The 22536-nt window shown below is 44.2% G+C and overlaps 1 protein-coding gene across 4 annotated transcripts in view; it reads left to right on the top strand.

Annotated features, from left to right (window-relative positions):
- Positions 1-1459: 1459 nt before the first annotated feature.
- The window catches only part of pex6 (peroxisomal biogenesis factor 6), a 30970-nt gene continuing 9893 nt past the window's right edge, over positions 1460-22536 (top strand). The window contains exons 1-12 of one of the 4 annotated variants that reach the window (XM_079238227.1): positions 1460-1480; positions 1571-1984; positions 7382-8002; positions 9407-9576; positions 10573-10656; positions 14522-14633; positions 16629-16762; positions 16847-16952; positions 17033-17235; positions 18650-18836; positions 19502-19578; positions 20488-20605. In XM_079238227.1, coding sequence (XP_079094353.1) covers positions 1469-1480; positions 1571-1984; positions 7382-8002; positions 9407-9576; positions 10573-10656; positions 14522-14633; positions 16629-16762; positions 16847-16952; positions 17033-17235; positions 18650-18836; positions 19502-19578; positions 20488-20605 — 2238 coding nt within the window. In that variant the 5' untranslated portion in view covers positions 1460-1468. Of the gene's footprint in view, positions 1985-7381; positions 8003-9406; positions 9577-10572; positions 10657-14521; positions 14634-16628; positions 16763-16846; positions 16953-17032; positions 17236-18649; positions 18837-19501; positions 19579-20487; positions 20606-22536 lie in introns of all 4 variants that reach the window. The other 3 variants (XM_079238228.1, XM_079238226.1, XM_079238225.1) reach the window with 3 other exon arrangements.

The raw sequence follows: 22536 nt of genomic DNA, 5'->3' as shown, positions 1-22536 counted from the left end.
AAATCAAGAAGCATCATCTAACTCTTAAAGCAAGGTGTGAGATACAAGATAGTCGCATAGTATTTATTTGAACTCCCCAAAAGAAAAACTGCAAAACTGTGTAAATTTTTATTTACCGGTAATTAGTGATTAGAAATACACAATCTCAAACTACTTTATTAGATCCATTTTACTAGTACCAGGTTCCAGTCTTCAGAACTGCCTTGTTTGTTGATGTGATTGATTCAACAAGGTGGAAAATTCCTCAGATTTTGCTTCATAATGACATGATGCTTCACCCAGTTCCAATACACCCACTTTCCCCATAAGGTGCATAAAGCATGATCAAAGTAAATATATTTTACTTGATAAAGAAAGAAATATGTTGATAACTATACACTAGCACAGCGGTTCTCAACCTTTTAGCAACAAAGTACCTCTTGAAAAATATGTTTTCAGCCGAGTACCCCCACCACTGCAAAGTACTTCTGGTTAAGAAAGAAACTTTGTCATTTGTGTTTAGTTTATTAAACTTTAATCGTGCAAAAGTTTGGCCCATCTCTACCACGCTTCAACCAGGACTCCATCATTTGCGTTGTCAAGGCGACAGTGGCTAACGGATTTGATTTGGCTCGTAGTGGGTGGGGTTCATTTCATGTCTGAATGTGGGATTTTGGGAGGAAAATAATGGTGTAAATCTAAATGTAAATTCAGTATATGAATGCACACTTACATTTATTCAAATATATTAAATATTTATATTATTTTATTTAAGGATGTTTAAAAGAAAACACAAAAAGATATGTTTTCAAATAAATTTCATGTACCCCCTGGAGTGCCTTGAAGTACCCCCAGGGGTACGCGTACCCCCATTTGCGAAACAGTGCACTAGCACAGCAGTTCTCAACCTTTTTGGAACATAGTACCCCTTATAAAATATTTTTTCAGCCAGGTACCCCCTAACCACTGCAAAGTATTTTTGGTGAAGAAAAAACATGAAATACAGCACTTTGTAATTTGTGTTTGTTTTATTAAACATTAACCGTGTAAAATCTCCACTATGCTTCAACCATTGCGTTGTCAAGGCAACACTGACTGACCGGATATGATTTGGCTCGTAACAGATGGGGTTCAATTCATGTTGGAATGTGGGATTTTGGGAGGAATGAAATGTAAAGTGTAAATCTAAATGTTTATTCAGTTTATAAATGTACACTTACATTTATTGAAATATTTTCAATATTTATATAATATTATATTTGTATTATTTTGTTTAAGGATGTTTAAAAAAAACATAAAAAGATATGTTTTCAAATAAATTTCATATACCCCCTGGAATGCCTTAAAGTACCCCCAGGGGTACGCGTACCCCCATTTGAGAAACGGTGCACTGGCAGATGGGCTTGTCTGTGTTGCAGTTCATCTGTTCGGCCACAGGGTGGCGCTGAAAGACGGCGCACAAACAAAGCGGCCACGAAGAAGAAAGAATATGGCAGTTCAGGTGGAGTTGAGGTGTTTGGAGAGTTTTCCTTCACATTTGAGTCTTCTGGACGTTTTGGTGTTAAATTCGCAACTGGGTTCGGTTTTCCAGAATGACACGGATCCACCAACCATCCTGTTTGTTCCGCAGCCGCCTCATGTCGCTGGAAGATCCGGCTTGTTGCTGCGGGTCCACCCAACCACCGAGGAGCAGGTGGCGAGCAGCGGCGGAGGGATCCGTCCTCAGGGAAATATAGTCCGCCTCTTCGCCAGCCGCTACTTCTTTCAGCACCACCTTCGGCTTCAGCGGCTCAGAAGCACCGGGACAGTTCGGCCACTAGAGCCCGTCAGTCTGGACCGAGTGGTGCTGGGAGCCCGCAGCCGACAGACCCTCCGCTGGGCCGGAGCGGAGCAGTTCACCGCCGGACTGTCGGAGCTGTGTCGGTCCGGACAGCAGCTGCTGGCCCGGCAGGGAGACCCGCTGCTGCTGCCGCCGGAGCCGCTGCTCGGAGAGGACGCGGGGCAGGTAGACCGGGGCTGGAAGTAGGGCTGGGACCAGGGCCGAATTAAAAGTGCACAGGCCTCTGGGTCCAGAGTGTTCCAGGGGCCCCATTCCAGTGCTTTAAGTTGAACAAAATAAGTGGTGGTACTCCATGAATGACTTAATGACTTGCTGTCAGTTTGTCATGCAGATATTCAAACTTCAAGCCTCATTGCTGGACATTAAAAAATAACACTGAAAAGTAAATACATAAACTATAAGTTCATCAACCCTTTCATGCATGAATAAATAATAAAAACAATGCAACATTTTTCACCTTTTTGTAAAAAAAAAAACAAAAAAAACCACTGAAGTGGTTTATTTTACAAAAATACTCTCCTCATTCATGAATATGCAAGAAAAAAAGCTTGTAAATAGAGCCCCACTACAGGGCCACTGTGCATGAAAGAAAACATAAAAAGTTCTACATTTAGACTTATTTAGCTGATTACCAGACTAATTTAACAGTGTAGTACTATTACACTTTTCCTCTGTGAAATATGTTTTTCACAGCATGAAACCTGGTTCATAACACTGAGCAATATTATCTTATCTTTAATCTGGAAATAATCTTCAAAAACTCAAAATATGACCAGCCGTACGCTTAGTTTGCAGCATCTGACCTTCATTGTCTGGTGTAGTAACTGACTGTTAGTAGTACTACTGTAGTAACTGACTGTTAGAAGTACTACTGTAGTAAATAACTGTTAAGTAGTACGACTGTAGTAAATGACTGTTAAGTAGTACTACTGTAGTAAATGACTGTTAGTAGTACTACTGTAGTACATGTCTGTTAGTAGTACTACTGTAGTAAATGACTGTTAGTAGTACTACTGTAGTAAATGACTTAAGTAGTACTACTGTAGTAAATGACTGTAAGTAGTACTACTGTAGTAAATGACTGTTAGTAGTACTACTGTAGTAAATGACTGTAAGTAGTACTACTGTAGTACATGTCTGTTAGTAGTACTACTGTAGTAAATGACTGTTAGTAGTACTACTGTAGTACATGTCTGTTAGTAGTACTACTGTAGTAAATGACTGTTAGTAGTACTACTGTAGTAAATGACTGTAAGTAGTACTACTGTAGTAAATGACTGTTAGTAGTACTACTGTAGTAAATGACTGTAAGTAGTACTACTGTAGTAAATGACTGTTAGTAGTACTACTGTAGTAAATGACTGTTAGTAGTACTACTGTAGTAAATAACTGTTAAGTAGTACGACTGTAGTAAATGACTGTTAAGTAGTACTACTGTAGTACATGTCTGTTAGTAGTACTACTGTAGTAAATGACTGTTAGTAGTACTACTGTAGTAAATGACTGTTAGTAGTACTACTGTAGTAAATAACTGTTAGCAGTACTACTGTTGTAAATGACTGTTAGTAGTACTACTGTAGTAAATGACTGTTAGTAGTACTACTATTGTAAATGACTGTGTAGTACTACTGTTGTAAATGACTGTTAGTAGTACTACTGTAGTAAATGACTGTTAAGTAGTACTACTGTTGTAAATGACTGTTCGTAGTACTACTGTTGTAAATGACTGTTAGTAGTACTACTGTAGTAAATGACTGTTAAGTAGTACTACTAGTAAATGACTGTTAGTAGTACTACTGTAGTAAATGACTGTTAAGTAGTACTACTGTAGTAAATTACTGTTAGGTAGTACTACTGTAGTAAATGACTGTTAAGTAGTACTACTGTAGTACATGTCTGTTAGTAGTACTACTGTAGTAAATGACTGTTAGTAGTACTACTGTAGTAAATGACTGTAAGTAGTACTACTGTAGTAAATGACTGTTAGTAGTACTACTGTAGTAAATGACTGTAAGTAGTACTACTGTAGTACATGTCTGTTAGTAGTACTACTGTAGTAAATGACTGTTAGTAGTACTACTGTAGTACATGTCTGTTAGTAGTACTACTGTAGTAAATGACTGTTAGTAGTACTACTGTAGTAAATGACTGTAAGTAGTACTACTGTAGTAAATGACTGTTAGTAGTACTACTGTAGTAAATGACTGTAAGTAGTACTACTGTAGTAAATGACTGTTAGTAGTACTACTGTAGTAAATGACTGTTAGTAGTACTACTGTAGTAAATAACTGTTAAGTAGTACGACTGTAGTAAATGACTGTTAAGTAGTACTACTGTAGTACATGTCTGTTAGTAGTACTACTGTAGTAAATGACTGTTAGTAGTACTACTGTAGTAAATGACTGTTAGTAGTACTACTGTAGTAAATAACTGTTAGCAGTACTACTGTTGTAAATGACTGTTAGTAGTACTACTGTAGTAAATGACTGTTAGTAGTACTACTGTTGTAAATGACTGTGTAGTACTACTGTTGTAAATGACTGTTAGTAGTACTACTGTAGTAAATGACTGTTAGTAGTACTACTGTTGTAAATGACTGTTCGTAGTACTACTGTTGTAAATGACTGTTAGTAGTACTACTGTAGTAAATGACTGTTAAGTAGTACTACTAGTAAATGACTGTTAGTAGTACTACTGTAGTAAATGACTGTTAAGTAGTACTACTGTAGTAAATGACTGTTAAGTAGTACTACTGTAGTAAATGACTGTTAAGTAGTACTACTAGTAAATGACTGTTAGTAGTACTACTGTAGTAAATGACTGTTAAGTAGTACTACTGTAGTAAATGACTGTTATTAGTACTACTGTAGTAAATGACTGTTAAGTAGTACGACTGTAGTAATTGACTGTTAAGTAGTACTACTGTTGTAAATGACTGTTAAGTAGTACGACTGTAGTAAATGACTGTTAAGTAGTACTACTGTAGTAAATGGCTGTTAAGTAGTACTGCTGTAGTAAATGACTGTTAAGTAGTACTGCTGTAGTAAATGACTGTTAAGTAGTACGACTGTAGTAATTGACTGTTAGTAGTACTACTGTAGTAAATGACTGTTAGTAGTACTACTGTAGTAAATGACTGTTAAGTAGTACTACTGTAGTAAATGACTGTTAAGTAGTACTACTAGTAAATGACTGTTAGTAGTACTACTGTAGTAAATGACTGTTAAGTAGTACTACTGTAGTAAATGACTGTTAGGTAGTACTACTGTAGTAAATGACTGTTAAGTAGTACTACTGTAGTAAATGACTTATTAGTACTACTGTAGTAAATGACTGTTAAGTAGTACTACTGTAGTAAATGACTGTTATTAGTACTACTGTAGTAAATGACTGTTAAGTAGTACTACTGTAGTAAATGACTGTTATTAGTACTACTGTAGTAAATGACTGTTAAGTAGTACTACTGTAGTAAATGACTAAGTAGTACTACTGTAGTAAATGACTGTTATTAGTACTACTGTAGTAAATGACTGTTATTAGTACTACTGTAGTAAATGACTGTTAAGTAGTACTACTGTAGTAAATGACTGTAAGTAGTACTACTGTAGTAAATGACTGTTATTAGTACTACTGTAGTAAATGACTGTTATTAGTACTACTGTAGTAAATGACTGTTAGTAGTACTACTGTAGTAAATGACTGTTAGTAGTACTACTGTAGTAAATGACTGTTAGTAGTACTACTGTAGTAAATGACTGTTCGTAGTACTACTGTAGTAAATGACTGTTAGTAGTACTACTGTAGTAAATAACTGTTAGCAGTACTACTGTAGTAAATGACTGTTAGTAGTACTACTGTAGTAAATGACTGTTAGTAGTACTACTGTAGTAAATGACTGTTATTAGTACTACTGTAGTAAATGACTGTTAGTAGTACTACTGTAGTAAATGACTGTTATTAGTACTACTGTAGTAAATGACTGTTAGTAGTACTACTGTAGTAAATGACTGTTAGTAGTACTACTGTAGTAAATGACTGTTAGTAGTACTACTGTAGTACTACTGTTAAGTAGTACTGCTGTCATCACTCAACTCTGCTCCAGTTTGTAACATTCAATGTAAACACAGAAGCGAGTGAACAACGTGATGTGCAGCGTGACGTTGTGGGGTGCAGCACTATGTGCGTCTAAACCGGTCTTAACAAAACACTTCTTTTTATTAAAATCAAGAAATATAAGCTGTAATATGTGGTGAAGTTGTATGAGGCTATACTGATTGTTGATTGTTTACTCTTTGCAGTTTTCTTAGAGCGACTTGCAGCTAGTATTCGTCAAAACAATAATATTAAAGGAATCACATCATTATCTACAGAACACAAAATAATCCTCTTTGCAGATGATGTGTTGATCCTTCAGAAACCTCCTTCATCATTACATGAATGCATGTCAGTCATAAAGTCATTCTCAAAACTCTCCAATTACACTATTAACTTCACTAAATCCACTGTTCTTCCTCTCTGCAAGGACCAAAGGGATGCGACAGGCCTCACATCACAGTATCACCTATCCATAAGAAATATTAAGTATTTAGGCTTTCATATATCCCCCAATTTGTCAGAACTGTTTAATTTACGCACCACTACTTAAATCAGTGCAAAATGACCTTAATCGCTGAACAAATTTACCAATTACACTCTCAGAAAGAATTTCAATGATAAAAATGTCAATTCTCCCCAAAATTCTCGACTTATTTAGCATGATTCCTTCAGTTCTTAAGGCATCTTGGTTTAGTTGACCTTTAAGGTCCATGTTGCCTCGGTTGCCCGTACCTATCGATATGCTCTCTACAACATCAAGAGAATCAGACGTACCTGACAGAACACATGACTCAGCTGTTGGTTCAGGCTCTGGTCATCTCACACATCGATTACTGCAGTTCCCTACTGGCAGGTCTGCCTGCATGCTGGTTAAACCTCTGCAGATGATCCAGAACGCCGCAGCACGTCTGGTCTTCAACCAACCCAAACGAGCTCATGTCACTCCGCTGCTAATCGCTCTTCACTGGCTTCCGGTTGCAGCACGTATCAAATTTAAAGCTTTGCTTCTGGCTTACAAAACAATAACTCAAACGGCTCCCGTCTACCTTCACTCCCTAATCCAGACCTACACTCCCTCTCGACCGCTACGTTCCACCAGTGAAAGACGCCTCGTGTTACCACCACAACGTGGGACTAAATCACCAGCCAGACTCTTTTCCTCTGTTGTTCCACGATGGTGGAATGATCTCCCAAACTCTGTCCGCTCTGCAGAGTCCCTGTCTACTTTTAAGAGCAAGCTGAAGACTCAGCTCTTCAAGGAGAACTTCCACACTTAGTACAGCTATATTTATTGGAAAGTTGGAGAACTTTCAGTTCTTTGCAACTTTATGGTATTAATTTTTTGTATTATAACATAGGTAACATTATTATAGTAATATTAATTCAGCAATATCTCGTTTTTATTGGAAAAATAAGACACCTTGCATAAAAAAACCCTGAAGTGTTTTCTCCTCTCCATGTGTTTAGGTGCATCAGCTGCTGCTGGAGCTGCTTGTGTTGGACTGCAGTCCTGTAAGGCAGGGGAGGATCACAGCCAACACCTCTTTGGTTCTAACAGACTGCTGGGACTCGGTGGACCCCCCAGCGCCCACCTTGCCCTGCAGACCACCCAGACTCTGCGTGTCAGACTTTGCTCATTATGCAGATGGGCTTGGAGGTGGGCGATCCCTCCTGGACAGCAGGAGGGTGGCCGGTTCGGGGTTCTCTGACATCCTCCAGGCCCTGGAGGGCAGGTTGGACGTCCGTGTGGCGGACACGCAGCGATGGCACGGGGTCAGAGGTCAGCGGGGGGCGGCTGTGGATGTGGACGGCTGCGTGTTTGTCAGCAAGCCACTGCTTCTCAGACTGGGGTTGTTTAACCACGAGTGGATACGGCTGTCCAGGTGGGGGGAATCCTTCAGAGCACACGCCGGAGAGACAGACGCCAGGTCAGGCGTCTGCAGAGAGCGACTGGTCTGCGTGGTGATGGTGGATCTGAGTCCAGAACTCCAGGTCCACGGTGATGTAGGGTTCATATCGGCGACATTGTGGTTCAACATGACTGAAGGAGAAATGATGCCTGCAAAGAGCAGCACACTGAGGATGAAGGTAAGTACGGGCTTAAAGCCAGTGGTGTGAAAAGAGGCGGAGACATCACCTCTTCTTCATCGGCTGATGATGACGATGGACACATCTGGCAGTGGTCAGAGTCCGGACAATCCAGGGAAAGACCCTACATAGAAACACCATGAGGGTCCAGAGAGACGTGAAGACCAACATAGTTTATGATGGGAGAGAATACTTCACTATAAACCCCCTTCATCGCCATGGCAACCAGCAGGGGCTTCATGATTCATGTCAAACAAAGGCAGAAACACAGAAAATACTGGAATGATGAGACAGACGTCTTCCAGAGTTTCTGTCCCACAGAGACGAGACAGATGTCTTCCAGAGTTTCTGTCCCACAGAGACGAGACAGATGTCTTCCAGAGTTTCTGTCCCACAGAGACGAGACAGACGTCTTCCAGAGTTTCTGTCCCACAGAGACGAGACAGACGTGTCGTGCCGTCGTGTTGCTTTGCTACATGTTAGCATAGCTCCCGTCATGTTGCTATGCTGTATGTTAGCATGGCTCCCGTTATGTTGCTATGCTACATGTTAGCATGGCCACCGTCATGTTGCTATGCTAATGGCTCCCGTCATGTTGCTATGCTACATGTTAGCATGGCCACCGTCATGTTGCTATGCTAATGGCTCCCATCATGTTGCTATGCTACATGTTAGCATGGCTCCCGTCATGTTGCTATGCTACATGTTAGCATGGCCACCGTCATGTTGCTATGCTAATGGCTCCCGTCATGTTGCTATGCTACATGTTAGCATGGCCACCGTCATGTTGCTATGCTAATGGCTCCCATCATGTTGCTATGCTACATGTTAGCATGGCTCCCGTCATGTTGCTATGCTACATGTTAGCATGGCTCCCGTCATGTTACTATGCTACATGTTAGCATGGCCACCGTCATGTTGCTATGCTAATGGCTCCCGTCATGTTGCTATGCTACATGTTAGCATGGCTCCCGTCATGTTGCTATGCTACATGTTAGCATGGCTCCCGTCATGTTGCTATGCTACATGTTAGCATCGCTGGTTCCTGCCGTCTGCAAACCTCTTCTGCACTTCATGCATCTGATGCTTTCATGTTCAACAGATTAGGACCTGAGTGAGACGATGTGTTAAACTCGTCTCCGCCTGGTGTCTCCTCGCTCATGCAGACGACTCATCCATCAGGTGGTCACACACAGTAAAGGATGGAAGAATTACCAGCAGGACAACCACTTAGACCAGTTTAGAAAGTGTTTTCATGGAAGCAGCTCCCAGACACTGATGCTGAGTTCTGAGACACGTTTCCATGTTTTTATGAAGCACGTCTATAGCGACCCTGCCTCTCAGTAACAGTTTTTACTCTTCCACAGCCTCATCCTTCGCTGACCTGTTGTGTTTTTGTCTCAGAGGTGGAGGCCGTCACCTGCGGAGCCTGATTGCCACCTGTCTGAAAGTTTCTGCCGCTCTGCTCCCCCGCCTTTCGCCAGCGAGCTTCACATCCAGCCAGTCGTGTCTCCGCTGTACAACAACCCGAGCTGCTGCGACGACCTGCTGGCCGAGCACTTCAGCACTGCCAGGTCAGCCGGTGCCCTGAGTCCACGCCGCTGCGGCGTTATGCCAGACACTGAGTAGGGCTGCTCGATTACGACAAAAATTATAATCACGAATATTTTAACTGAAATTGAGATCTCGATTATTTAACACAATTATCCAGTATTTATAAACAACTCTGCGCGTCGTGGTGTTCTAGACTCCGTGTCGTGCATTATAACTGTCTAATGCACGGTTCCGAGTTGTTTAATCCGCTTTTTGCCGCTTATATAGGAACTATTTTACGTTGGTCTGGATGCACGTTTTATGCCAAACAACCGCTGTCAGGCTGCAGCGCGTTTCTCTCATTCACCTGTTAAAAGACGGCTGATCTGAACCAGCTGGTTAACGTGTTGCTATGGTAACGCCCCGTAACGGAGGGATATTACAGTGTTTAACTGGCCGAACTATGTATAGGAAAATAATGCAGCCAGTTGTCACTGACAATGGTATAAACTATGTTTAGGTGAACTTCCACAACCTACTGCAGTTATTCTACATTGACCTGCAGCCGGAGCCGACTGAGACTGGCCGCCTGGGAGTGCTTTAGGACGGGAGAGGCTCCCGCTGCTCCTTCCTTACAGTAACTGCAGAACAATATGTGCCTTCAAGTCAGTCGCCAAAACACCAGAAAAGTCTCTAATAACTCCAGTAAAAGCTGCTAGATTTGTCGCTTTTAGCAAAAAAAAAGTCTCCAGATTTAGCGAGAAAGTCTTCAAGTTGGCAACAGTGTCTGAATGAAAGCAAAGCGGCTGTGGGAGGAGTTTACAGCACAGCGCTGCAACGCCAGAGACGCTCGATTAGCAGCTGAAGACAGCAGGAGAGGAAACTGCAGAGAGAAAAATAATCACACCCTTTTAGTTTTATCATCGTTGGAAACCCAGATTGTACTGAGATTACAATCTGATTAATCGCCCAGTCCTAACTCGGAGCCTCCGCCGCTCTGTGAGGCATGCTAAGCAGCTTGTCCTGCCTGTCTGCAGGGCGGTGTCGCAGGGAGACATCCTGGCCGTCCCAGCCAGAGGACATCCAGACCTGCTTGGACATAACGCAGAGGGGATCCACAGGTAGAAATCCGGTCCTGTCCATCTTTTCATGCTTAAGTAAACAGAAGCAGGTGAGAAATGGTTTATCAGGAAACTTTGTCTGCAGAGAAATGGAGACTGGAAGCGTTTTACACAGAACATCTGAAAAACATCTGGAAATAAAAACTGTTTCCTTGCAACTGAGAGCAGGAGGGTCTTTAACCAGCTGATCTGAGGCTTTCTGGCAGATTCTTCCAGACATGTGGAGCAGAGAAGCTGAGTGCAGCTCCTCCAGGTCTGTTTCTGACTCTGGAACTGATGAAGGACCAGATCCAGATGACCTGAGTGGTCTGGTAGGTTCGTACTGGGTCCTGGACCAATCAGAGCTTTATAGACCAGCAACAGAACTCTGATTAACAGGCAGCCAGTGCAAAGACCTCAGAACTGGACTGATGTGGTCCTCTTTCTTGGTCTTAGTGAGGACTGGAGCAGCAGTTTTTCAGCCGGTTTTTCCAGGTCCTGCTGATTCATAAGGTCTTTTCCCCTTCACGTGGTGACAGTAGGCTGGTTTTGTGATTCCTGGATGAGGTCTCAGTATATCTTTACACCCTGATTTCTGGTCCGGTTGGTAGTTTTTAGGTCTGAGTCCATCTTTACATCCAGATTTCTGGCCCAGTTGGTGATTTCTAGGTCTGAGTCCATCAATACATCCAGATTCCTTGCCTGGTTGGTGGTTTTCAGGTCCCAGTCCATCACTACACCCAGATTTCTAGTCTGGTTGGTGGTTTTTAGTCCCAGTCCGTCACTACACCCAGATTTATTGGCCGGTAGATGGTTTCTGGCTCCCAGTCCATCTTTACATCCAGATATCTGGTCCATTTGGTGGTTTTTAGGTCCAAGTACATTGGTACACCTGGGTTTTTGGTCAGGTTGTTGGTTTTTAGGTCCCAGTCCATCTTTACATCCAGATTTCTGGTCTGGTTGGTAGTTTTTAGGTCCCAATCTATCACTACACCCAGATTTCTGGTCCGGTTGGTGGTTTTTAGGTCTGAGTCCATCTTTACATCCAGATGTCTTGCCTGGTTGGTGGTTTTTAGGTCCCAGTCCAACACTACACCCAGATTTCTTGTCTGGTTGGTGGTTTTTATGGCCCAATCCATCACTACATCCAGATTTCTGGTCCGGTTGGTAGTTTTTAGGTCCCAATCTATCACTACACCCAGATTTCTGGGCCGGTAGATGGTTTCTGGCTCCCAGTCCATCTTTACATCCAGATATCTGGTCCATTTGGTGGTTTTTAGGTCCAAGTACATTGGTACACCTGGGTTTTTGGTCAGGTTGTTGGTTTTTAGGTCCCAGTCCATCTTTACTTCCAGATGTCTTGCCTGGTTGGTGGTTTTTAGTCCCAGTCCATCAATACATCCAGATGTCTTGCCTGGTTGGTGGTTTTCAGGTCCCAGTCCATCACTACACCCAGATTTCTGGTCCGGTTGGTGGTTTTTAGTCCCAGTCCATCACTACACCCAGATTTCTGGTCCGGTTGGTGGTTTTTAGCTCCCAGTCCATCTTTACATCCAGATATCTGGTCCATTTGGTGGTTTTTAGGTCTGAGTCCATCTTTACATCCAGATGTCTTGCCTGGTTGGTGGTTTTTAGGTCCCAGTCCAACACTACACCCAGATTTCTGGTCTGGTTGGTGGTTTTTATGGCCCAATCCATCACTACATCCAGATTTCTGGTCCGGTTGGTAGTTTTTAGGTCCCAATCTATCACTACACCCAGATTTCTGGTCCGGTTGGTGGTTTCTAGGTCTGAGTCCATCTTTACTTCCAGATGTCTTGCCTGGTTGGTGGTTTTTAGTCCCAGTCCATCAATACATCCAGATGTCTTGCCTGGTTGGTGGTTTTCAGGTCCCAGTCCATCACTACACCCAGATTTCTGGTCCGGTTGGTGGTTTTTAGTCCCAGTCCATCACTACACCCAGATTTCTGGTCCGGTTGGTGGTTTTTAGCTCCCAGTCCATCTTTACATCCAGATATCTGGTCCATTTGGTGGTTTTTAGGTCTGAGTCCATCTTTACATCCAGATGTCTTGCCTGGTTGGTGGTATTTAGGTCCCAGTCCATCACTACACCCAGATTTCTGGTCTGGTTGGTGGTTTTTATGGCCCAATCCATCACTACACCCAGATTTCTGGTCCGATTGGTGGTTTCTAGGTCTGAGTCCATCAATACATCCAGATTTCTTGCCTGGTGGTGGTCTTTAGGTTTCAGTCCATCACTACACCCAGATTTCTGGTCTGGTTGGTGGTTTTTAGTCCCAGTCCATCACTACACCCAGATTTATTGGCCGGTTGGTGGTTTTTAGCTTCCAGTCCATCAATACATCCAGATTTCTTGTCTGGTTGGTGGTTTTTAGGTCCCAGTCCATCACTACACCCAGATTTCTGGTCCGGTTGGTGGTTTTTAGTCCCAGTCCATCACTACACCCAGATTTATTGGCCGGTTGGTGGTTTTTAGCTCCCAGTCCATCTTTACATCCAGATATCTGTTCCATTTGGTGGTTTTTAGGTCCAAGTCCATTGGTACACCTGGGTTTTTGGTCAGGTTGTTAGTTTTTAGGTCCCAGTCCATCTTTACATTCAGATTTCTGGTCCGGTTGGTGGTTTTTTAGGTCCCAGTCCATCACTACACCCAGATTTATGGTCCGGTTGGTAGTTTTTAGGGCCCAATCCATCTTTACATCCAGATTTCTTGCCCGGTTGGTGGTTTTTAGTCCCAGTCCATCACTACACCCAGATTTCTGGTCCGGTTGGTGGTTTTTAGCTCCCAGTCCATCTTTACATCCAGATATCTGGTCCATTTGGTGGTTTTTAGGTCTGAGTCCATCTTTACATCCAGATGTCTTGCCTGGTTGGTGGTATTTAGGTCCCAGTCCATCACTACACCCAGATTTCTGGTCTGGTTGGTGGTTTTTATGGCCCAATCCATCACTACACCCAGATTTCTGGTCCGATTGGTGGTTTCTAGGTCTGAGTCCATCAATACATCCAGATTTCTTGCCTGGTGGTGGTCTTTAGGTTTCAGTCCATCACTACACCCAGATTTCTGGTCTGGTTGGTGGTTTTTAGTCCCAGTCCATCACTACACCCAGATTTATTGGCCGGTTGGTGGTTTTTAGCTTCCAGTCCATCAATACATCCAGATTTCTTGTCTGGTTGGTGGTTTTTAGGTCCCAGTCCATCACTACACCCAGATTTCTGGTCCGGTTGGTGGTTTTTAGTCCCAGTCCATCACTACACCCAGATTTATTGGCCGGTTGGTGGTTTTTAGCTCCCAGTCCATCTTTACATCCAGATATCTGTTCCATTTGGTGGTTTTTAGGTCCAAGTCCATTGGTACACCTGGGTTTTTGGTCAGGTTGTTAGTTTTTAGGTCCCAGTCCATCTTTACATTCAGATTTCTGGTCCGGTTGGTGGTTTTTTAGGTCCCAGTCCATCACTACACCCAGATTTATGGTCCGGTTGGTAGTTTTTAGGGCCCAATCCATCTTTACATCCAGATTTCTTGCCCGGTTGGTGGTTTTTAGTCCCAGTCCATCACTAAACCCAGATTTTTGGTCCGGTTGGTGGTTTTTAGGTCTGAGTCCATGGCTACACCCAGATTTCTGGTCCGGTTGGTGGTTTTTAGGTCTGAGTCCATGGCTACACCCAGATTTCTGGTCCGGTTGGTGGTTTTTAGGTATACAGGAAGAAACTGTGTTGGAGTCAGAAACAACCTCGTCAGTTTTATTTAACTGAAGAAAGTTCAGACACATTAGTTTTTAAAGTTAGTTTCTTGTGATGATCTACATCCACATCTCCACCTCCAGCTATCTGATGCATCTGTGTGACCTTTTAACCCTTCCAGGTGTCCAGTGCTGTTCTTCAGAGTGCAGAAAGTGTGTTGGTCTGCAGAGAGAGAGGAAGAAGGAGCAGGAGGAACTCATCTGGCAGACAGAGAGCACACCTCGCTCTACATGGTAAACACTGACTTCCCAGGTTGGATCTTTTCTGGGTGCTGATTAGACAAATCTGCTGCTGATGATATTTCTCTAAATTCTCTGCTTAAACTATTGTTTTTCAGCAGAACTTTAAAGGTGCAGCGCGTTAAAAATCAGAGGTGGAATTACTGGAAAATTTCATACGTCATTAAAAACTGTTTCTATTGGTTTCTAATAACTTTACCGAAACAACTTATATGTTTTTATGTCTCAGAATGAGTCATTTATATTTACTTGTTGTGGGTTCACATAGATTTGTACCATTTTTACTACGGCATCTCTGAATGGACAAACAACTGTGTGGCTCTTTAAAACTGCAGTACTGGCTTTGTGTGTAAAAGCACCATAGAAGAAGACAGTGGTTACTTGTAGCCAGAGACTGTATATGTAAGATGGACAGAGCCTCTGGCGGTTAAAAGTGAAGCCTATGCAGAAATATATAAAACTGCAGTTCCCCCTTCATCCACTAGGGGCTGCAAAACAGAGCAAATCCCCATAGACTCCCATGTTAAAAAGACCAACTTAAATAAACATGTTTACAGCAGAAATAAACATGTTTACAGCAGGAATAAACATGTTTACAGCCTGGTACAAAAATCCATTTTAGGTTTAACAGGTCAGGTTTACCTTCATGACAACTGTGGGGGGTGAATTTTTTTCTAACTCGCCCGTTTAAAAGTAATTTAATCTCGAAGTTCGGCATATTTAGGGGTGTGTCCCTTTGATTGACAGGTACCCGATCTCCCGCTTTAAGTCAGAAGAACGTAGAACAACCGCGGTTTTTAGCCGGTTAGCAGCGTGACTTAGCTTTAGCCCTCTTACCTCTGTTAGCTGGTTAGCTCCTGTTATCTCCAGGTTAGCTCAGTTAGCTCTTAGCTACAGAAAGCTCGGAGTTTGCTCGATGTCAATCATCCACCATGACGCTCACAGCCCCCCTCTCAGCTCCACCTCTTTGCCCATATTTGTATTTTCCGGGCGAGACGACACGTATACCCCTGCCAAGATGGTGATGGTAGGAACCGCCCACCGAGCTTCAGTTCAGCTCTTCAGAAACCTACGGGTGATGTCACGGAGGCTCCGCCCATCTTTTATATACAGTCTGTGCTTATAGCGTAGTCATTGCTGCGCCTGAAGCCGCTGGGATCATTGCGGTCGTTGATGGCCACCGTACATTCAGCGGGGAGGTGCTAATGTCACATTTTGTAAAAATGTTTGTACTTTCTCACCACCTCGATCAGCTGTTTTTATCAAAACAATCCGTTTTACCTGCAACAGCAAAAAAACGCAGAAGTGGAAACTTTCCGCTTCATGCCATTCTATGTTAATCACGCCCACCTCAAATGTCCGACCAATCACACGTTACTTCTCGGAGCCCCATAAGAAAAAAGTTCTGCTAGCCCGATGTGTTGAGAACTGTCTTCAAACGTGTCCGCGAGAACAAAATGACGTCATTTTGTTCTCGAGAACAAGAACAAAATCCTTCTCTTGGTGGAGGATGCAGCAGGCTTGTGATTGGCGCCTGACGGCTCGTCTTCACCTCTAGATGGCGGTAATTCTCCAAACTGGAGCTTTACAGAAAATGACCTGAAATCAAAATAAGAGCATTTAAGTTGGTTTGCAGAGAAAACCAATTACCTGTTGACTTCTAAACAAATGTTAAACCATCAGACATGAGGATTTGTTGCGATGTTCCTGGTGTGTAGCCCCGGCTTTCATGGCTGCAGGGAAACTTTCTACCTTTTATTTCTGCAGAACTCAAACAGATTGGCTCTCCTGTTGCTCCTCCATGCAGCCCTTGCTTCTTCAGGCTGTGTGGCAGGAAGTGCCATCAGAATAAATATTTTGTCTGTAGCTTTGCTGATGCATCTGAAGCAGCCTCAGATGTTGGTGGACTGTTTGGTCTGATCTGTACCACGCCAAGCTGCAGAATCGTCTCAGGAAGACGTTGGATTTCAGTGTTTTTGTGTTTCTCAGCGAGCGTCCACCAACAGCTCTGTCCCCTGCCAGTCTGTGGAGGAGACGTCTCTGTGGTGCGGCCTTTCTCCTCCGGGCCTCAACAAGACGGTCGACCTGATCAGCGGCATCATCCTGCCACACCTGCAGCACAGGTAGGTCACCTGTCGCTGTTACAGCTGCACCGCCTGTCTTTATAAAGACCTGATGAGTGAAGCGGGTGTTGTTTCCGGTTGCAGCGGCTCTCTGCCTGGTTGCACTGCCCTCCTGTTTGGTCCTGCAGGCAGCGGAAAGACGACCGTTCTCAGAGCAGCGAGCCGCAGGCTGAACCTCCACCTGCTGAAGGTGTGACAGCAGCTCTGAGTGCACCGTGCAGAATTAGAGAAGCATGTTTTTCACATTTCCCTGCTGTTCCCTGAGTTCAGGTGGACTGCGTGACGATTTGTGCCGACACTCCTGCAGCCTCTGAAGTGAAGCTGACGTCTGCGTTTCAGCGAGCTGAAGCCCTGCATCCCTGCATCCTGCTGCTCAGGAACCTGCCGCTGCTCCTCAGAGCCAGAGGAGCCGCAGAGGATGACGGCAGAGTCCAGGCAGCGCTGTGCCAGCTGCTCAGCAGCACCCCCGCTGGGTCAGTTACTGCCACTACGTCTCTTATAATAAACCCTTTCCATTTGGGCCGTGACGATACATTTCTGTCCCGATTCGATTCAGATTTTTCTTTGGATGCTGATTTGATTAGAAATTCTCAAAATTCTTCAATATTGCTGATTTCTGTAGATTAAAAACAAACAAAAAAAATTATAAAACTTTTTTTTGCTCGTAATTTTTCTTGATATCAGTTAGAAGAAAAAAAACAACCCAGTAGCCAGATCATCATTCTGCTGCTATTATACCCAAGAAGACAAGTAAAAAGGTCAATAAAACCAATAAAAATGACAAAAATTTTATTGTGGGTTAATTTTATTTAATTGAAAATAAACTTTTTTAACAAAAAAATTTATTTTAAATTTTGAAACAAAAAATCCCGATTTTCGATTTTTCGATTCTATTTTCCCACCCCTGCTTTTTAGGTTTATGCATGTGCATCCCCGGAGCTCCCGAAGCAGCTAGAAGAGTTTATCTGCGTCATATTTTCTCAGTGAACTCAGATTAACTTCTGGTGAAATGTCTCTCATAGAAGCAGGTCTGAGGAAAAGAGAATTATTAGATTAGTAAAGTTTATTCTAACCTGCCCAAGAAGCCTTGAAAACATCTTTAATCTGTTAAACCAGGCCAGCTGCAACCTTCCAGGCTTCCATGGAGCGGTCAGTCAGGAGGTTTACGTGGACATCCAGGCTTCCTGACCTCCTCGGGTCGTTACCAGCATGACGAGCGACATGGGAATAACTAATGAAATCCCTCAGACACCTGGATCTGCATCATTATAGGAAAACCATCATCACAACCCTGAGAAACTGACTTTAACCCTTAAAACACTGCAGGATCACTGGCGTGTCGTTAATGTTGTTGCCAGTTTCTCAAGACCAGCACTGGGATGGTCATGTGACCCTCCAGCTGGTCTACGGAGGTTTTCCAGCGTTTCTATCCGTCCAGGGGGTTTACAATCCAGACACAACATGTAGTGTTTATTCAGAGACTCTAGATGGTAAATCCACCATTATTTATCACATCTTCATCACCATCACCACCATGTTGCTAAGAAACGACGGGCGTCATGACGTGACATCATGTTCAGCTTCTACAGGCGGGTTTACATTAAAACCAAAAGAAACGTCTCGGTGTTTTAAGGGTTAAACCTGAAAAACGGACCCTGAAGCAGGAACACAACTGAAGATCCAGCTAATAAAGCTGAGATACGGTCGGTAATGAAGGTTTTTCCTGGCAGTCGGACGGGAAATCTGATCGACACGGCCATCGTTTAAACATCTCGTCAGGAAGTTTGCACATGCTCAGTGAGAGCTGCTGTCTTTGCGGTGAAACCACCTGACCGATGGAGCTGATCGTGTTTCCCTCGCAATCTAACGTCGCTGTTTGTGTTTCAGCGTGGTTGTCGTGGCGACAGCCTGCCGATCTCGGGATCTCTCTGCCGGTGTTGTGGGGGCGTTTGTCCACCAGGTGGCGATGGAGACCCCCACAGAGGAGCAGCGTCGCTCCATGTTGGTCAGCCTGAGCCGGGATCTTCCTCTGGGGAGGGACGTCAGCCTGGAGAAACTTTCCAAACTCACCGCAGTACGTACGCAGGACAGTCGAAGGAACTGAAGCAAAAAAAAAAGTGTGAAATTCTGATGTATGGAAGAATATTAGGGTCGCTGAAGGAAAAAATTTCAGAATTCCAACTTTTTTCTCAGATCTCTGAATTCTTAGAATTCCGATATTTTTACTCAAATTTCTGACTTTTTCTCAGATCTTCAATCTGAGAATTCTGAGATTTAAACTAAAGTTACACATTTTTGGGGGAATAAGTCGTCTAAGCAGTGAGTCTGTTTGGTCTTTCCATGTCTCGGCACAGATGTTCATTTAATCTTTGTGACGATATAAAAGCATTTATATATAAAAGCTTTTATACGACTGAATACTGAAATATGGAAGACTGGGAAGACCAGCACACTCTTTCAGCTTCGACCTATTAATGATTTTCCTTTTACTTTTTAAAATTTGGAGTAATGTTTGTTGGTTTGGTTGAAACTTATTTGGTTGAAACTTATTTTAATGTTCCATGATTTGTTTTGAGTTTTCTTAAATACAGTAAAATGGAAACTTAAAGAGCAGGCGGCATCATTATTACAATTCCTGCTCCTGGTTTCCTCTGAAATACCAGTTTAGTATATTCATAACAAGGTAAACGGCTACTGGTAGAGATGCCACAGGCTGACGGTGGCTTCTGTCTCTGTCAGGGTTTTGTGTTGGGGGATCTGAATGCACTGCTGGTCCTAGCTGGCCGAGCTGCCTGCAGGAGGCTGATCAATACCTGGTGAGACTCAACAAAGCAAACATTTGAAATGTTTCCTAAATTCAGGCTGAATTATGAAAAGCAGATTTAAACATCTAAATTTGCTCCTTTAGCTGCTATGCTACGGGTTAGCATCACCGCTATGCTGCATGTTAACGTCGCTGCTATGCTACATATTAGTATTGCTGCAATGCTACAGGTTTGCATCGCAGCTATGCTACATGTTAGCGTCAATGCTATGCTGCATGCTAGCATTGCTGCTTTGTTAAATATTAGCATCACTGCAATGCTACATGTTAACATTGCTGCTATGCTATATGTTAGCATTGCTGCTATGCTATATGTTAGCATTACTCTTATGCTGCATGTTAGCATTGCTGCTATGCTACATGTTAGTGTCACGGCTATGCTACATTTTAGCGTCGCTGCAATGCTACATGTTAGCGGCGCTGCAATGCTACATGTTAGCGTTGCTGCTACGCTACATGTGAGCGTCGCTGCTATGCTACATGTTAGCATCACTACACTGCTACATGTTAGCATCGCTACAATGCTACATGTTAGCATCACTGCAATGCTACATGTTAGCGTTGCTGCTTTGCTACATCTTAGCATCACTGCAATGCTACATGTTAGCGTTGCTGCTTTGCTACATCTTAGCATCACTACAATGCTACATGTTAGCGTTGCTGCTATGCTCTATGTTAGCATCACTGCAATGCTACATGTCAGTGTTGCTGCTGTCTGCAGACATATGTTTAGCTTGCATCTCATGCTGTAGTCAAAAGGTGGTTAAACTGAAACCTGAATCAAGATTTATTAAGATGGTTATAAGAAATTGTTTCTATCCATATTCTATGTCTGACCAGCGCGTCTCCTGACTGTCAGTGACTCCGTGTCCAGAATCATAAACTTCTGTGTTTTCTTTAGTCACGGTCGGCAGCAGGAAGATCTGTGTGCTAGTGGAGTGACGATCCTGGACCAGGACTTCACCTCTGCCCTGGAGAACCTGCAGGAAGCCCAGTCCAAAGCCATCGGAGCTCCAAAGGTGATGAACCTGTCTGAGATTTCACCTGCAGGTGGTTTCATTAGTTTCAGGTCAACATAACTCGCCTGCATCACATTGTTCTGCAGAGACAACGGCTGTCCTCTGTGTGTGGACACGAAGCGCGTCGCGTGTCTGACTGATGCATGTTTCTGTTCCTCCCGCCGCTGAAGTCGAGCTCTGCAGTGCTCAGCGATCGTGGTCGCACTGGCGACGGTCACACGATGCTTTTAGGTCACAATTCATTATTCAGAATTCAGTAACTTTACTGTTTACAGCACAAGAGGAGGAGAAAAGAGGAGGAGAAGGGCGGCAGGGTACCGGGGATGGGAGGCAGGAGACTGCGCGGAACATGCGTCATCACAGCGGGTCAAAGTAACAGACCGGCCGTAATGAACGGGAATCAGTTCGGAATTATAACGGGAATAAACCAGACACTGAATTAAGTTTAATACAGAATCGGGTGTTTCCATGGTGATTTCCATGGTCATTAAAGACTCTTTACTTTTGCGGCTTTTTGGTTTGAAAGCGAGTTGTGTTGCCCGTCTCTGCAGCTTCACGTTAAACAAGCCGTTAGCCTCGTAGCGTGATTGCCTACGTCATCCATCCATCCATCCATCTTCTGCCGCTTATCCGGGGTCGGGTCGCGGGGGCAGCAGCCTAAGCAGGGAAGCCCAGACTTCCCTCTCCACAGCCACATTTGCCAACTCTGCGGGGGGATCCCGTGGCGTTCCCAGGCCAGCCGAGAGATGTAATCCCTCCAGCGTGTCCTGGGTCTTCCCCGGGGTCTCCTCCCAGAGGGACGTGCCTGGAACACCTCACCAGGGAGGTCCAGGAGGCATCCTGACCAGATGCCCGAGCCACCTCAACTGGTTCCTCTCGATGCGAAGGAGCAGCGGCTCTACTCTGATCTCCTCCCGGATGACCGAGCTCCTCACCCTATCTCTAAGGGAGAGCCCGGCCACCCTGCGGAGGAAACTCATTTCAGCCGCCTGTATACAAGATCTTGTTCTTTCGGTCACGACCCACAGCTCATGACCATAGGTGAGGGTAGGAACGTAGATCGACTGGTAAATTGAGAGCTTCGCCTTCTGGCTCAGCTCCTTCTTCACCACGACAGACCGGCGCAGAGTCCGCATTACTGCAGACGCCGCACCGATCCGTCTGTTGATCTCGCGCTCCATCCTTCCCTCACTCGTGAACAAGACCCCGAGATATTTAAACTCCTCCACTTGAGGCAGGACCTGACTCCCGACCCGGAGAGGGCAATCCACCCTATTCCGGCTGAGGACCATGGTCTCAGATTTGGAGGTGCTGATTCTCATCCCAGCCGCTTCACACTCGGCCGCGAATCGCTCAAGCGAGAGCTGGAGATCACGACCAGATGAAGCCAACAGGACCACGTCATCCGCAAAAAGCAGGGACCCAATCCTGAGGCCACCAAGTCGGATCCCCTCAACACCTCGGCTGCGCCTAGAAATTCTGTCCATATAAGTTATGAACAGAATCAGTGATAAAGGGCAGCCTTGGTGGAGTCCAACCCTCACCGGAAACGAATCCGACTTACTACCGGCAATGTGGACCAAGCTCTGACACCTGTCGTACAGGGACTGGACAGTCCTTACAAGGGGGTCCGGTACCCCATACTCCCGGAGTACCCCCCACAGGAGCCCCCGGGGGACACGGTCGAATGCCTTCTCCAGGTCCACAAAACACATGTAGACTGGTTGGACAAACTCCCATGCCCCCCCCAGGACCCCAAAGAGGGTATAGAGCTGGTCCACTGTTCCGCGACCAGGACGAAAACCACACTGCTCCTCTTCAATCCGGGATTCGACTATCCGGCGGACCCTCCTCCTCCTCGCCTACGTCATACTTTGGCTAAACTGGAGTATTCTGTGACAGGACCTGAATAAATAACTCGCGCCGTCATG

Source organism: Telmatherina bonti (genome assembly GCF_933228915.1).
Source record: "Telmatherina bonti genome assembly, chromosome: 3".
NCBI classification, from domain to species: domain Eukaryota; kingdom Metazoa; phylum Chordata; class Actinopteri; order Atheriniformes; family Telmatherinidae; genus Telmatherina; species Telmatherina bonti.
This window is presented reverse-complemented; position numbering and strand designations above follow the sequence as displayed.